This window comes from Sturnira hondurensis, unplaced genomic scaffold (genome assembly GCF_014824575.4).
Source record: "Sturnira hondurensis isolate 20B ecotype Veracruz unplaced genomic scaffold, ASM1482457v3 Scaffold0004322, whole genome shotgun sequence".
NCBI lineage: Eukaryota > Metazoa > Chordata > Mammalia > Chiroptera > Phyllostomidae > Sturnira > Sturnira hondurensis.
In genome coordinates, this window is record NW_028076953.1 from 52693 (window position 1) to 69285 (window position 16593).

At 38.1% G+C, this 16593-nt stretch overlaps 1 protein-coding gene across 1 annotated transcript in view; it reads right to left on the minus strand.

Annotated features, from left to right (window-relative positions):
• Window positions 1–2290: 2290 nt before the first annotated feature.
• The window catches only part of LOC118986509 (guanylate-binding protein 6-like), a 30351-nt gene continuing 16048 nt past the window's right edge, over window positions 2291–16593 (minus strand). Inside the window, exons 6-11 of the mRNA XM_037045452.1 lie at window positions 14609–14854; window positions 6295–6575; window positions 5408–5620; window positions 4279–4381; window positions 3743–3936; window positions 2291–2782 (exon numbers count right to left, since the gene is read on the minus strand). Of these exons, the coding sequence (XP_036901347.1) occupies window positions 2561–2782; window positions 3743–3936; window positions 4279–4381; window positions 5408–5620; window positions 6295–6575; window positions 14609–14854 (1259 nt within the window). The 3' untranslated portion in view covers window positions 2291–2560. The remainder of the gene's footprint in view (window positions 2783–3742; window positions 3937–4278; window positions 4382–5407; window positions 5621–6294; window positions 6576–14608; window positions 14855–16593) is intronic.

Here is a 16593-nt window from a genome sequence, read left to right on the forward strand (position 1 = left end):
TTGTCGGAAAGTGGGCTAGAGCTGAGCAGGTGAGCTGCATTGTTCCCTCTCTGGCCCCTCCCTCACAGGCAGCGCAGCAAGGAGGGTGGCCCTGCCTGGGTGAACACCTAAGGCCCCAGCCCCTTACAACTTATCAGGTGTGCTGAGACTTAGAAATAGGACCTAAATGAAAGAACAGAGCAAAGCTTCAGAAAAAGAGCTAAATGATGAGAAGATAGCCAACCTATCTGATGGAGAATTTAAAGCCTTGGTAATCAAAATCCTTCCAGATCTGATTGAGCTTGGTCGAAAAATGAAAGAACAAATAAAAGATACCCAAAATGAAATAAAGCAAAATATTCAGGGAACCAACAGTGACAGGAAGGAAACCAGGACTCAAAACAATGATTTGGAACAAAAGGAAGAAATAAACATCTAACTGGAACAGAATGAAGAAACAAAAATCTAAAAAAGTTAAGAAGCTGAGGAATCTCTGGGACAACCCGAAACGTTCCAATATCTGAATTATAGGGGCGCCAGAAGGAGAAGAACAACAGCAAGAAATTGAAAACTTATTTGAACAAATAACGAAGGAAAACTTCCCCAATCTGGCAAAGGAAATAGACTTCCAGAAAGTCCAGGAAGCCCAGAGAGTCCCAAAGAAGTTGGACCCAAAGAAAAACACACCAAGGCACATCATCATTAAGTTACCCAAGATTAAAAATAAAGAGAGAATCCTAAAAGCAGCAAGAGGAAAGGAGAGAACTACCTACAAAGGAGTTCCCATAAAGCTATCAGCTGATTTCTCAAAAGAAACCTTGCAGGCAAGAAGGGGCTGGAAAGAAGTATTTGAAGTCATGAAAGGCAAGGACCTACATCCAAAATTACTCTATCCAGCAAAGCTAGCATTTAGAATGGAAGGGCAGATAAAGTGCTTCTCAGATAAGCTCAAGTTAAAGGAATTCATCATCACCAAGCCCCTATTATATGAAATGGTAAAGGGACTTAAGAAAAAGAAGAAGACAAAAAACTATGGACAGTAAAATGACAACAAACTCACAACTATCAACAAATGGAACTAAAAGAAAAGAAAAACAATGAAAACAAAAACTAAGCAAGCAACCAGAACAGGAACAGAATCAGAGAATGGACATCCCATGGAGGGATTTCAGTGGGGAGAGGGAAGGGAGGAATTGGGCAGAGAAGGTACAGGGAAGAAGAAGCATAATTAGTAGGCATTAGAATACATGGGGAGAGGTCAAATATGGTATGGGAAACAGAGAACTCAAAGAACTTATATGTGTAGACATGAACTAAGGTGGCGTAATGCTGGGGGGTTGGGGGTACAGGGCAGAGGGGGGATAAAAAAAGAGAAAATTGGGAAAACTGTAATAGCATAATCAAAGAATACTTTTAAAAATAAATAATACCTTTAAGATAAATAGTTCCTAAAAGTATCTATTTCTGTCTCTAGATGATGTGAACTGTTCTATAGCTCTGTCCATATTGTCGGGACTCAGTGCTGCACTGGTCTAAGTAATGCAGGTGTAGAACAGTTTCTCATGTGGCGTAGACAGGATTCTCTTCTTTACTCTTCTGTATTACCCTGACAATTCTTAAAGCATTTGAAGCATTTTCATTTACAGTTATATAAATGAAAACTTGTACCTATCTTTTTAAATTGAGATATGATCGATATATGGTTTTGTGTTAGTTTCGTGCACACAACACAGTTATTCAATATTTGTTTACATTGTGAAATTATCACCAAAATGCATCTAGTTAACATCTGCCACCCTACATAGTTACAGAATTTTTTTGTAATGAGAATTTTTAAAGATCTACTCGCGTGGCAATGTTCAAGAATGCAATATAGTATTGCTAACTATAGTCACATATGGCAAGTAGTGCTGCACATTACATCCCGATGACATATTTATTTTGCAAATGGAAGTTTGTTTCTGCTGACTCCCTTCACCCATTTCAACCACGTTATCTTGATAACAACATCCTTTTATTTTTTTGTACCTCAGAATATATTCAATTTATAAATGAATTAGGGAAGAATCAACTTGAATATATACTTCTTCTTTTTTGATTTTCGGTAGTGTTCTTGATAAGTTTTTTCAAAAGTAATTGTTGCCTCTACTTCAAATTTGGTCTCTTTCTATCTCCTAAACAAGTGAGTGTCTACCTTTTTCTATAAAGTGCCCCAAACAAAACATTTTAGGTTTGGTGGGGTTTACAGTGATTGTTGCAACTACTTCGCTCTGCTGTTGTAGCACGAAAGCAGCCATAGACAATAAGTAAGTAAATGGGTGTGGTATTGCAATAAAACTTTATTTGTAATAATGTACAGCAGGACAGGATTAGCCTGTAGGCCAAAGTTTGCCAACTTCAATTACAAATAGTTGCTTGTTTTTCTATTTAAATGAATAAAACTAACTCTTACTCTAGCCAATGTATGTCAGGCACTTTTTATTTTTAAAACTCTTGTGAGTGAAACTAAAAAATGTGTACGCCAAAAATAGAGCAGAGCACATATGCACATTCTACAATCTCATTTTATAAAAAGCTAATCCTATTTAAACAGTGAGCCCAGCGCTTTCACACCCATACCAACGAGTTTAGCAGGAACAGATAGGATTGCGGTGGCTTCATCACCAAGTTTGTCCAGGGCCTGTGAAATCCAGGGAGTTTTATCCTTTCTAGTACTCTCAATAAAATCTCTCAGACGATTTATCTCTGCTTCCATCTCATCAGACTTCTTCTTAAATCCTTCCTTAAGCCAAGTTTCTTGCAACTAAAACAAAGGGTGTGGAAAGAGGAAAAGGTAAACTTTAGAAAATCCTCATTTCTCAAGAGTAAAATTACATATGCAAGAATGTCATTACATTTTCTTTATTTTATCCACAAAAGTATTCTCATTAGATCATCAGAGAATAATATTGGAAGCAGACCATATCTTCTAGGTTAGACCTGAACAGTGAGAGGAAGGATGGTGCTCAATGGGACTGAGGCAGGTACAAAGAAAAATGCAATAATACGATCCAACCAAAAGTATAAATTAGGAGGGAGCCCTTAGTTCACTTGCACAAGTTTTCAGACTTAATTAGGATGGCATGGTCTCCCATAGTGTAGAAATAATTGGAGCATATAAGCTGATCAAGGAATCTGATGTAAACACTTCTAGATGGGGAAAAAAAGAGAATCCCCCTAGTGCTATGTGGTAACTTACACAAACTGTCCAGACATGTAGACAACTCAGCAGGTTTATAAGGTGTCAGTTCCCCACATTTCTAAGTCTGGACATATCTGATAGTTTTAGGCCAGTGTGGATCCAAATCCCTGTCTTTGCTGGTAATGGGTTTCCAGATCATTGAGTGTGATCTTGGTGAAGTACCCCTTTGTTGCTTATATTAAAAACACCTGGTTGGAATAGCCACTTGATGATCTCTGTTTAATTAGGTCTCTACGAGATCACACAGGAATCATAGTAACATAGAAACTCAAACTTTGGAGAGGTTATTTATGTTCTCCAAGGACCTGGAGGAGCGAAGGTCATCTTGGACTCTCCAGAGACTCAGTGTGGAGCAAAACTCAAAGGCCTCTTGGAAAGCCAGGATTCAGTAGTTTTGGTGAACTGAATGTAGTAGATAGCAGTAGTGGCTCTCTTTTTAATTTTGCTTTAATTTCATCCTTTCCTTCCTCATTTACCAGGGCAATCGCCATCAGCAACTACTGAAGCTGTGGCCAGACTTACCCTCATTTTGTGTTCCAGTACGTTGGTCTGTTCTCTCAGAGCCTCATCTCTCTCTTGCTCCAGCTTCTTCTTCAGTTGGGCTAAGTTTTCCTCAAGACTCTTCCTCTGGGCCTCCATCTGCTGCTCCTGCTCCTGCAGCATCTGTTTCATCAGCTCCTGCTCCTTCCCAGCGACCTCATTCTTGGCCCGCTCCACTGCCCAGGGAAGGTTTTACAAAGAGAAGAAATTAAAAATCAGGACTGAACTTTACCCTCTTGAGATGAAAGAATAAGTGAAATTTGAAAGAGAAGATGGAGAATCTCAGATTTCATTGGATGGCTACCCAGTCAAGAGCAGGTCTGAGAATGTAATGGAAAAGACCTTGACTGTCTGGCTGACATCCAACCACAACTCTGCTTATGACTTCGAGATTTGGCAGAATGCGCATTCTACAGAAGAAGGGGAAATCTGTTGTTCTGGGCAGACTGTCACATGCTCTGTCAGAGAGCACTGCAGGAACCTACCCATTGCACTAAGAATTGCGTCAGGCCCCATACCTGCTATGTCCTTCTCCCCTTGTGTCAGGGCTCTGTCTGCCTGCAGGATGAATTTCTCTATTGATGCCTGTGACTGCAGGAAGTGTTGGAAGACCTCTGTTGCCTGAGGAATCAAGAAAGAATGAAGAACTCAGAGTACCACTGAGGAGATTTCTTCTGTGAAAACAAGTTCATTCACGCCATTTTACTTTCTGTGTGAAATGCTCCAGGACCCCCTATAGAGACCCCCTAACTGTAGCCAGAGACTCTCCATATCTTCCTCCAGTCCCCCTTCCAGCTCTACTTCTCTCCGTATTCTCTGGGTTCCAACCAGTCAGAATTATGTGCAGTTGCACATACTCATAATCTCTTGGTGCTTTCATGTTTCCATGTTTACTTGGAGCTCTTCCCTTCGGATACCATCTCAACCTACACAACCTGTACAAGGTTGTACAGGTTGAAATTAAACCCCCAGTACTTTGAAATTTAAACTCCCCTCCTCTTCTGGGAGGTTTTATAGACTATATGCCCAATGTGAAATGGAGTCTTGAATATGCTGCTATTCTCCCTAGCCACTCTCTCGAGGGGTAACTTTAAGCAAATTACACAATCTGGTTGTGCCTCCTAATTCACATCTATTATATAAAATGTGGGTAATAAAAGTAAATGTTCCATAACATTTTTTGTAAGATGAAGTTAAAATGTTAAGAGAAAGAATTTAACACTCTGGTGTAGGTAATAACAGTTCAACATGTTAATTGTACTATTATTATCACATTTATTAGTATCACCAGTGCATCCCGGGGTCATAGGTTCATAAGTGTTACCACTCCATGTAATTGTCTATTTGACACTCTCTCTCACTTTAATTAGCTTTGGCTACAAATATTCTGACTTTGTACCATAAATCCTTAACACTTAGTACGCTAAATATCGTGTTGTTAGACAAAGGCATAATTCCTGTTATGTCTCTCACAGATTTCAGAAATTTATACTCATCTTTGGGAGTGGACGTTTCTACTCAGGAAGAAAGAGCAAATAGCGGACCTTAAAAGCTAACAGTCATGCTATACCCATGGTGCTCCGCACTCTGATTTTCAGGAGACCCTCTTGACTTTAATCTGCAGGATCTCCATGCACCCTTATTCACCTTCACTCCTTTTCTGGGAACTTCGCAATAGCGCTGCTCGATCTTTTGTTTTGCTTTCGTGTACTCCGTGTGCCCTCCAGGAACAGAGAAATTTCCTTCTGAAATATTTTCCATTAGGTCCTTCGAAAGCTGATCAACTATATACTGGCAGTATTTCACAGAAGCCTCTTCATTTCTCAGCAAAAAACTCTCCTTCTTATTTTTTATGATTTCCTACAAGAGAAATATAGACAGATGTCACCAGAAGAAAGGAACAGAAAAGATAAAAATTCCAAAGAATTTATTAGCTGGGTACTCTGTGGTCCTCTTAAGAAAAACATTCTGGTAGAGCAGCACAAACAATGTAGCAAGAATCAGGAGATTTATTTCCAACTCTGAAAAGTCTCTGCAAGATTCTGCTAAAGCTTCTTAACCTCTCCAGGCCTCATCTTTATCTGTAACATGTTGAAACTGCATTATATAGTCTTTGTACTTCCTTGTAGCTGGAGCATCCTGTGATTCTATCTTCAATAAACATGATACAAGTAAAAATAATATAAATAATGATCTGTTAAAAGAATCTGTCTAAGGAAATCAAGTGTCTAGAAATAGGAGTGCATATACCTAGAGAGCGACCAGCTCAGAAATGACTTTGAGGAGTTCTGGAATCATGCCACAGTTTGTTAAAGGAGAAATCAACACTGATTTTGCTCAACAGATCAGACAGATCCTGAATAACTTTCCTAAGTTAGAGAAAAAGATAACTATAGTCCTCTAGATTTCTCCCTCAGTGTAGTCCAGACTACTGTACCATGAATAGGAGATGAGCTTTGAGATGAATATATAAAACTGCAGGCATTGTTCCAGAAAAGCAAGAATTAAGAAAGACAAATGCTAAGACAAAATACCATGAGTTTCTTCTGAAATTCCCTCTGGTCATCCCTGAAGGACTTCTCCATGAAGATAGCAATGGCTTCCCTCTCACAGGCCGCGTGCAGGTCCAGCAGCTCCTGGAGCGTGTCTGTGGGGAACGTCACTCGCTGGGCCATCTGCTCGCTGTAGTGGTCGGCTGCCTTCTGCACGGCCGCTGAGTTCTCATGCTCAGCCAGAGTTGTCACCGCATTCTCCAAACAAGGCACTGTTCCACTGTTGATGGCATCCACGTAAGTCACCACCAGAGTTCCCAACCCTGGACAAAGCAGAAAATGGGGATTAATATAAATTTATCACTCAATGAAATCCAAGATTCTGAGATCAAAATTTAAAAACTGCACACACACACACTCATACACACCTACTTAGTCCTACCATCAACTTCATTTTCACATTTAGTCATTATCCTAGTGTTCTGTAGGCCATCACAAAAAATGTTAAGTACCTACCTTCATCCAACATAATCAAAGGTGTCTGAATAATTATTACACATTACACAAGCAAAAGAAAAATAAACTACACAGGTAAAGAGATAAGAAGGACAATTCAGATAATAATTATTCCTAATTTTTAAGCTCTCAGTAGATTTTCAGGTACTCAGAAACGAATATTTATTTTGGACTGGTTCCAACTCCCAAGAAGTCTCTCTGGGAAAAAAAAAAAACACCTGGAGGAGAGAAGATGATGGCCAAGTAGGTAGAATCTGAGCCCACTTGCTCTTGTCCCCAACTCAAAGTTTTGATTGATCTTTTAACAATTAACCTGAACAATCAACAGAATCTTAGCTGATATGAAGTTTTAAAGCCAAGAAGAGTACAAGAGATGCTTTGTATCATCTGGTGAGGAGATGTTGTAAGTTGTAGGGGAAATACCCTGTGCATGTCACCTTACCAGGGGAGAGGCTAGACAGAAAGCAGATTTGGAACTCCTTCCCATTGGAAAGCATGGAGCCCTAGTCCCACACAAGGATGCCCAACACGTATGGGGAGTGACTTGGGAGGATATATGGAATCTGGGAAACCCAGGCTACACACCACAGTGAGCAGCAAGTCCATAATGGGAACACCAACCTGGAGGGTTCCAGATAGGGACTCCTAAAACAATCAGGTTGTTGCACCTGTGTCTGTCAAAGGAACCAGCAGACTGCAGCCAGGCAAGACTGGGAGAGACATTTTGCTTTTTGGAGAGAGGGTATGTGCTGAGAGTCAGGCAGTGAGTGACTCAGTACTGCAATGTGGGTACAGCATAGGAACTTTTTTAAGAGAAGCTGAAACATGCCTGGACAAGGACCCCTCATGCAGCTGCTCTTCTGGAAAAGAGACCAAACTGAAAGTGCAATTTATTTCCACAGAATCCAGCTGGGCAGGAAGTTGTGCAAGAAGGTGTTTGCTAGGCCCCCTCAGCTCCGCTAGCAAGCAGGGTGCTGTGCAGACCACAGAGGTTTGGACTGCATCTCCTGCAAAGGCAAGAATTGAGCACCAGAGATTCTTTGCAGCCAGACAGACTCCACTCACCCCTACACCCACAGAGTAAAAACCTCTGGGAAGGGAAAGCCTTGCCCACCCTCCTCCTGCAGCCCTGCCAGGCTCAGGAGCAACCTGCTCAGTGCATATCTGCAGGAGAAAGAAAGGGAGACATCAAAGGAGGCCTTTCTGAAATTTACAGCCACTACAAGCCAAGCTGGTTCCTGTGGCCCTATTTTACTGAAACCAGCTGTGCAGGGAATGCAGAAATTGGCACAGCAAGGGGTATTCAGGGCCCCACCTAGCCTTGGCCCTTAGACAGAGTTTCCATTAACACCAAGCTAATGGAAAGAGCTGACCCTGTTACAGATTGGCAGTTCACATGAAACAGACAGCTAACTCATCAGAAGCTACACATTATTGAAAATAACCTGGGATAGACCAAGACGTGTGGCACAGGGGCAGTAGAACATACCCCCTGTCTTACCAAAGTCTGAACAGCAGCTCCTGGGGGAGATCCAAGGGTCCCAACCTCCCGATCACATCAGAAAGTCCTCTAAGAAACAGACAGGTCAGCATTGAGGCTAAGACTAATTAATGGCAGGAGCACAGATAGAGGCCAATGGCGGTGATACCTGTGGAGCTTTCAGATGTTGGATGACCCACCCCTCGACCTTGTGCTGATGAAAAGTCAGCAGGGAAGAGCAGCAAGGACCATCCTGGACACAGCCAAACCTGAAGGAGATAGCCACAGACTGTGGATCACTTGCAGCCTCAAGCTGGCTGCCTAGAGCTAGACGGGGACAACATCTGACATTGCCAGAGTCATATCCAGAAGGAAGGTCCACCAGACAAGCACTGGACTCTGCTGAGATCCACCTAGCTCTTTTTCATTGTTTGCATTGTTCTTTCTTTCACAGAACTTTTTAACATTTTTTCTCTTTTTTCCTCAATTTTGTTCCTGTCAGTTCACGGTCTTTCAGTTCAAATCGCATCTTTTACTCTTCCCTTTTTTTACTCAATTTTGCCTTCTTTCTTCCCTCTCTTGTTTTCCAATTCTCATTTTAAAATTTATTTTTCATTTCTTCACCCCTTTTCTTTCATTGCTCTTATTATTTCTCCTCCCTCTAGCCTACAAAATCATTTTTCTTTCCTCTAGTCATCTCATATTATTTTTCTCTTTCTTATAATAATTATATTCTCTTTCCACCTTTACTAATCTTTTCTCACTCATCATTGATATCACTGTTGTAATTGATTTTCTTTCAATTTTGTTCCTATTTGTTCAGTATTTTTAAATTTATTTTGAATCTCATATTTTACTCTTATTTTACTCTGTTTTGCCTTCTTCCTTCCCTTTCTTACTTTCAGTTTAAATTTTATTTTTCCCTTTCTTCACCTTGTTGCTATTCCTTACTCTTGTTGTTTCTCCTTCCTCTACCCTCTCAAAATCACTTTTCTTTTTTCTTTGATCATCTCATATTCTTTTCTTCTGTCTTATAATAGTCTCACTCTTTCCACATTTGCTGATCTTTGCTCATTTGTCATTGATATTTCTGTGGCTGTGGTTTTCCCTCAATTTTGTTCCTAATTTTTCCACAAATTTCAAACCTCATATTCTCGCTTCCCCTTTCTTGCCCCATTTTGCCTTCTTATTTATCTTTCTTATTTACACTTTAGCTTTTATTTTTTCCTTCTTCATCGTATTCTATTCCCTACGCTTATTATATCTCCTCTCTCTACCCTCCCAAAATAATTTTTCTTTCCTTTATCATCTCATATTCTTTTTTAACTTTCTTATAATAAACTTATTCTCTTTCCACCTTTATTATATCTGATCATTTATTGTTGATGTTGCTATTGTTGCAGGGGTGGGGCATTTTTATTGACATGAGTTTTATTTTCTGTGCTGTTTTGTTTTGTTTTGTTCTGTCAGCACCTGTGCAAGAGCATAAGAGATCAAGGAGACTGCACCACTGAGTCCCACAGGTCTCCTACCACAGAAGGCCACCTCACAAAAACAGGAAGTTAAAGCAAATCAACCTGATATGTAGAAAGAAACCAAAAGAGTCACCTAAAATGGGAAGACAAGGAAACAATTCCCAATCAAAAGGAAAGAAGGAATTCCCAGAAAAGGAACTAAATGAAATTGAGCAAGCAATTTATCAGACATAGAGTTCAAAGTCATGGTGATAAGGAGGCTTGAGGAGTTTAGAACTACAAAGAACTTTATGGGATCTACAAGGAACTTAGTGGGGACTATATCAACATGAAAATGCACATAGAAACTATGAATAAGAACCAGGTAGAAGTAAAAAAATCACAATATCTAAAATGAAGAATACACTGCAAAGAATTAAAAGTAAGCCGGACGAGGCAGATATCAAATTAGAGAGGTGGAAGACAAGGTAGAAAAAAACCACCCAGTCAGAAGCACAAAACAAAAAAGACTCAAAAAGAATGAAGATGGTTAAGGGAGCTCGGGGACAGTATGAAACATACCAATATTTTCATCATTGGGATATCAGGAGAAGAAAATAAACAAAAGATAAAAACCCATTTGAAAAACTAATGACATAAAACTTCCTGAACTTAATGAGCAAAAATGACATGCAAGTTCAGGAAGCACATACAGTATCAATCAAGATGAACCCAAAGAGGCCCACTGCAGGACACAACACAATTAAAATGGCGAAATTTAAAGACAGAGAAAAAATCTTAAAGGCAGCAAGGGAGAAAGAGATAGTAACATACAAATAACATACAAGTTCCCATAAGGCTATCAGCTGATTCTCAGCAGAAACACTACAAGCCAGAAGGCACCAGCATTGAATATTGCAAGGACCTGACCAAGACTACTCTATCCAGCAAGGCTGTCATTTAATATGGAAGGTAAAATACAGAGGTACCAGACCCCCCAAAAAGGCTAAAAGAGTATATCTCCCCCAAACCAGCATTGCAGGAGATGCTAGAGGGACTGGCTAGAAGAAAAAAAGATGAGGATCAGGAGAAGAAGGAGGAGGAGGAGGAGAGGAAGAAGAGAAAAAGGTAAGACAAGGAAAAAAAGGAAGGAACACAGGTATAAAGGAAGAAAAATGGCCATGAATACTCTTATCAATAATAACCTTAAATGTAAATGGATTAAATGCTCCAATCAAAGGATACAGGGTAGCTGAATGGATAAGAAAACATGACCCACATATATGCTGTCTACAAGAGACCCACCTCAGAACGAAAGATTCACACAGCTGAAAGTGAAGGTATGAAAAAAATACTCCATGCAAATGGACATGAAAAATAGCTGTTATTTCTTTTAAGCATTTAATAAAATGCTTAGACAAAATAGACTTCAAAACAAAAGCTGCCACAAGAGACAAAAAAGGTCACTACATAATACTTAAGGGAATATTCCAAGAGTATGTAACCCTTATAAACATACATGTACCAAATATAGGAACACCTAAATATATAAAGAAAATCCTGGAGGACTTTAAGAAAGAGATTGATAATAAAATAGCCATTAGAGGCGATTTTAACATCACACGGTCAAAAATAGGTCTTCCAAATAAAAAATCAGAAAGAGTATTGTGGTAATAGATGATACTCTAGATCAAATGAACTTAATTGATATTTACAGAATATTTCACCTCAAAAAAGCAAATATGTATCCTTTTTAAATGCACATGATCATTTTAAACAATAGACCACATGATAGGACCAATCCTAAAATCCTAGCAAAATATTGGTAAACCAGATCCAGTAATACATTAAAAGAAATCATACACCATGATCAAGTGGGATTTACTCCAGGGATGCAACAGTGGTGCAATATTTGCAAATCAACAAACGTGATATATTGCATAAACATAATGGACAAAATCACATAATCATATTGATAGGTGCCAAAAAGCATTTAATAAAATTCATCACCCATTTATGAGACAAACACTCGGCAAAGTGGGAATAGAGGGAGTATACATCAACATAAGAAAGGTATATATTAAAAACCTACCGCCAACATCATACTCAATGAGCAAAAAACAAAACTGTTTCTTTTAAGATCAGGAAAAAAACAAGGTGTCTGCTTTCACCACTGTTATTGAATATAGTACTGAAAGTTCAAACAACAGTGATCAGACGGGAAGAAGAGATAAAAGTCATCCAAATTCAAAAGAACGAAGCAAAATTATTATTATTTGCAGATGACATGATGGTGTATATAGTAAACCCCACAGACTCTATCAAAAATCCATTTGTCCTAGTAAGCGAATTCAGCAAAGTAGTGGGATACAAAGTCAATATTCAGAAATCAATAACATTTTTGTACACCAGCAATGAAATACCAGAAAGAGAAACTAAGGAAAAAAAACGTATTTACTATAGCAATGACAACAACAAAAATAAAATACCTAGGAATAAATTTAATCAAGGAGGTAGAAGACTTGTATTCAGAAAGCTATAGAACACTGACAAAAAGGAACTGAGAAAGATACAAATAAAAGAAAGCATATACACAAATAAAAGGAAGCACATACTAAGTTCATGAGTTAGAAAAATTAATGTCATTAAAATGTCCATACTACCCAAAGCAATCTATAGTTTCAATGCAATTACTACAAAAACAACAATAGCATATTTCACAGATCTAGAATAAATACTCCAAAAATTCATATGGACCCAAAAAAGACCCCAAATAGCTTCAGCAATCTTCAGAAAGAAGAACAAAGTTGGAGGGATCACAATATCTCATATCAAACTATACCTCAAGCCCATTATAATCAAAACAGTCTGGTACTCACATATGAACAGACACATAAATCAATGGAACATAATAGAGAATCCAGAAATAAACCCATGACTCCATGGTCAATTAATATTGACAAAGGGAACATACATTCAATGGAGTAATAATAGTCTTTTTAATAAGTGGTGGTGGGAGAACTAGACTGGTACAAGCAAAAAAAAAAGAAAGGGAGAAAGAAAAGAAAGAAAGAAAGAAAGAAAGACAGGAAGGAAGGAAGAAAGGAAGGAAGGAAGGAAGGAAGGAAGGAAGAAAGAGAGAGAGAGAAAGAGAGAAAGGGAGAGAGAAAGAGAGAAAGGGAGAAAGAAAGAAAGAAAGAAAGAAAGAAAGAAAGAAAGAAAGAAAGAGAAAGAAAGAAGACCACCAACTTGCACCATACACCAGAATAAACTCAAAAAGGATGAAAGAGTTAAATATAAGTCATGATATCATAAAAATCCTAGCAGAAACATGGGAAGTAAAATTTCAGATATCTCACATAACGATATTTTTGCTGATATATCTCCAAGGCAAAGGAAATAAAGAAAAAAAGGATTATATCAAATTTAAAAACTTCTGTATGTCTAAAGAAACCATTATCAAAATGGAAAGAGAACTGACTGTATGGGAGAACGTACTTGCCAATGATACATTGGACATGTACGTTGGACATTGGATACAAAGAACTCTTATGACTCATACCTGGAAGACAAACAATCCAATGAAAAAAATGGACAAAGGACCTTCTCCAAGGAGGACATACAAAGAGTCCATAGACATATGAAAAAAATGCCCAACCAACACCACTATCCATCAGAGAAGTGCAAATTAAAACCACAATAAATACTACTTCACACCTGCCAAAATGGCAATCATTAATAAATCAACAAACAAGTGCCGGTGAGGATATGGAGAGAGGGATACCCTAGTGACTGTTGGTAAGAATGAAGACTGGTGCAGTCACTGTGGAAAACGGTATAGAATTTCTTCAAAAAACTAAAAATGGAACTATCTTGTGACCCAGCAATTCCACTGCTGGGAATATACCCTAAGAATCCTGGAACCCAGGATGACAGCTGGTTGTGGGAGTGTTAGGGAGTGGAGGGATTAAGCAAAAATGAAAAAGGACTCATAGACATGGACTATGTGTGGTTATTTCCAGGGGTAGAGATGTATAAGGGGACTACATGCTAATGGAAAAAATACAATTTAAAAAACTTATGCACCCCTATGTTCATAGCAGCACTATTTACAATAGCCAAGAGTTGCAAACAGCCTAAGTGCCCATCAGTAGATGAGTAGATTTAAAAACTGTGGTACATTTACACAGTGAAATGCTGTGCAGCAGAAAAAAAGAGTAATTCCTCCTACTTTTTGTGATAGCATGGATGGAACTGGAGACTATCCTGCTAAGTGAAATAAGTCCTTCAGTGAAAGACAAATAGCATGTGATCTCACATATAAGAGGAATCTAATGAATAAAATAAACTAATGAGCAAAATAGAACTAGAGACATAGAAGCATGGAACAGACTGACAGTGGTAAGAGGGGAAGAGGGAGGAGGGACTGACTGAAAGAGGGTGAAGAGATTAGTCAAAGAACATATGTGAAGGACCCATGGACATGAACAACAGTGTGGGATTGACTATGGAAGTGGTAGGAAGCATGGGCAGTGGGGCCAAAGGGGCAAATAATTGGAATAACAGCAATAGCATAAATAGTAAAACAAAAAAAGAAAGAAAAAACTTAATATGTAGGACTTCCCCTGCAAATACAATGTACCCATTTTTATATCCAATTAGTGATTTTATTATCAGTAGTGGGGTTCTTAAATGTGGGACTTCAAGACATCAGTGATAATATTTGGGGTTTTGGAAAGGAATTTATAAATCCCATAACAGGAGATAATTACAAAAATACATATTTCCTACAGAGTGTAGAGTATGCATTTTTACATAAAATAAAACTACTTAAGAGCACATTATAATTACATAGTTAGTCCATATTACACCACTCAGAAATAAGGTTTTGAAAAAGGAGACTCACGATTCCCAGTGACCTCAACACCTTCCTTGAGGGTCTTGGTCTTTCCATGAGTGAAAATATAATGACAGAACTTAACCGATTGTTCCCGGAATTTAGGATCCAGTTCGCTTTCCAAAATGGTCTCAATATGGGGTAGGAGCTCTGTTTCTTTCGTTGGCCGGTCAAAGACAAAACACTTCCGTTTTGGAAAAAAGTGCCTGATACACTCCCTGGGTACATTGGAAATTTCAGCTTTGGGATTTAGACCTGGGAAAAATGAAAAACATAGTTATAATCAGCACAGTCTGAGACAAGACAGCTAAAGATTTTTAAGACTGGGGATTTTGAACTATGGAGATTTCTATACTCATAGAACTCCTTTAACGTATTGACACAAATTACAAATTAAACTCATAGAAATGACATATTACTGGAAAGAATTTTTTAACCCTCATCCAAGGACTATGTTTACTGATTTTAGAGAGAGAGGAAATGAAAGGAGAGAGAAAGAAAGAGAAACATCGATGTGAGAGAGAAATATCCATCAGCTGACTCCCATATGCTCCCTGACCAAGGATCCAACTCTCAACCGAGGTATGTGCCCCCTGACCAGGAATCAAACGCACAATCTTTTTGATGTGTGGGAATGATGCTCCAATCAACTGAGCCACCTGGCTAGGGCATTAGGAAATATCTGCCCAAGAAAAAGAAATTTATGGCTGGTATCCACAAAACCAAATGGTGACTGATTTATTAAATATTTATCTAATTAGTGATTTAATGAGTGATGGTCAAATATCAATTTCTGGTCTATTCCAACTCATGTTGGAAATAAACTGTGAGAACAAAATGAAGAGGAGCTATAAAGATCATGGAGTAATGATTAGCATAGGGCATCCTTACTAAAGTGTCCTTAAAAGAAATGTTAAAGAAAATTCTTTAAGCTGAAAATAAAGTGTACAATTAGTAAGAAGAAAACACATGAAAGTGTAACTATTACTGGTAAATGTAACTATAAAGTAAAGGTAGTGGATTAATCACTTATAAAGCAGGTACAAAAGTTAAAAAACAAGCATAATAATTCCTGTAATTATAATAATTAATTAATGAATACCCAAGATTAAAAGATATAAAATGTGATATCAAAAAAAAACATAATGGGGGGACTAAAAATGTTTAGAATGTGTTCAAATGTAAATATTTATGAGCTTAAAATAGACTATTAAATATGCTCTTATATGTCAACCTCATGGTAACCACAAAGCAAAAACTTATAATAGATAACATGAAAGATACTGAGAAATGAATCTAACCATACTACTGAATACAGCCATCAAACCACAAAGAGAGCGAAGAAGAAAAGAAGAAAGAAAGAGAGGAACTCCAAGATAGCCAGAAAACAATAAACAATATTGCAATAAGTACATATCTATCAATAACTACTTTAAATGTAAATAGACTACTTCTTGAATCCAAAGACATAGACTGACTAAATAAGTAAAAATACAAGACCTATCTATATGCTGCCTACAAGAGACTCACTTTAAATGTAAGGATATCACTGACTAAAAGTGAAGGGATGATAAAAGATGTTCCATGAAGCTGGAAACCAAAGGAAATCTGAAGTAGCAATACTTATATCAGACAAAATAGAATTTAAGACACAGAATGTAGTAAGAGACCAAAAAAGGCAGGCATCATGAACAGTCCTAAAGAGAGAAATAGGCAGCAATACAATGAGAGTGAAGGATGTTAATGCCCCACTTATATCAATAGATAGTTCATGGAGAAAATTAATAAACAAACAAGCACCTTCCATGACACATTAGATCAGATGGACCTAACAGGTATATACAGAATACTTTATTCAAAAGCATCAGAATGCATGCTCTCAAGCACACATGATTGTGATCTATTGTAGGTCAGGTCATAAAGCAAGCCTTAAATTTAGAAAGATTGAGTCATATCAAGCATCTCTTCTGACCACAGTGGTAGAAAAAAAATCA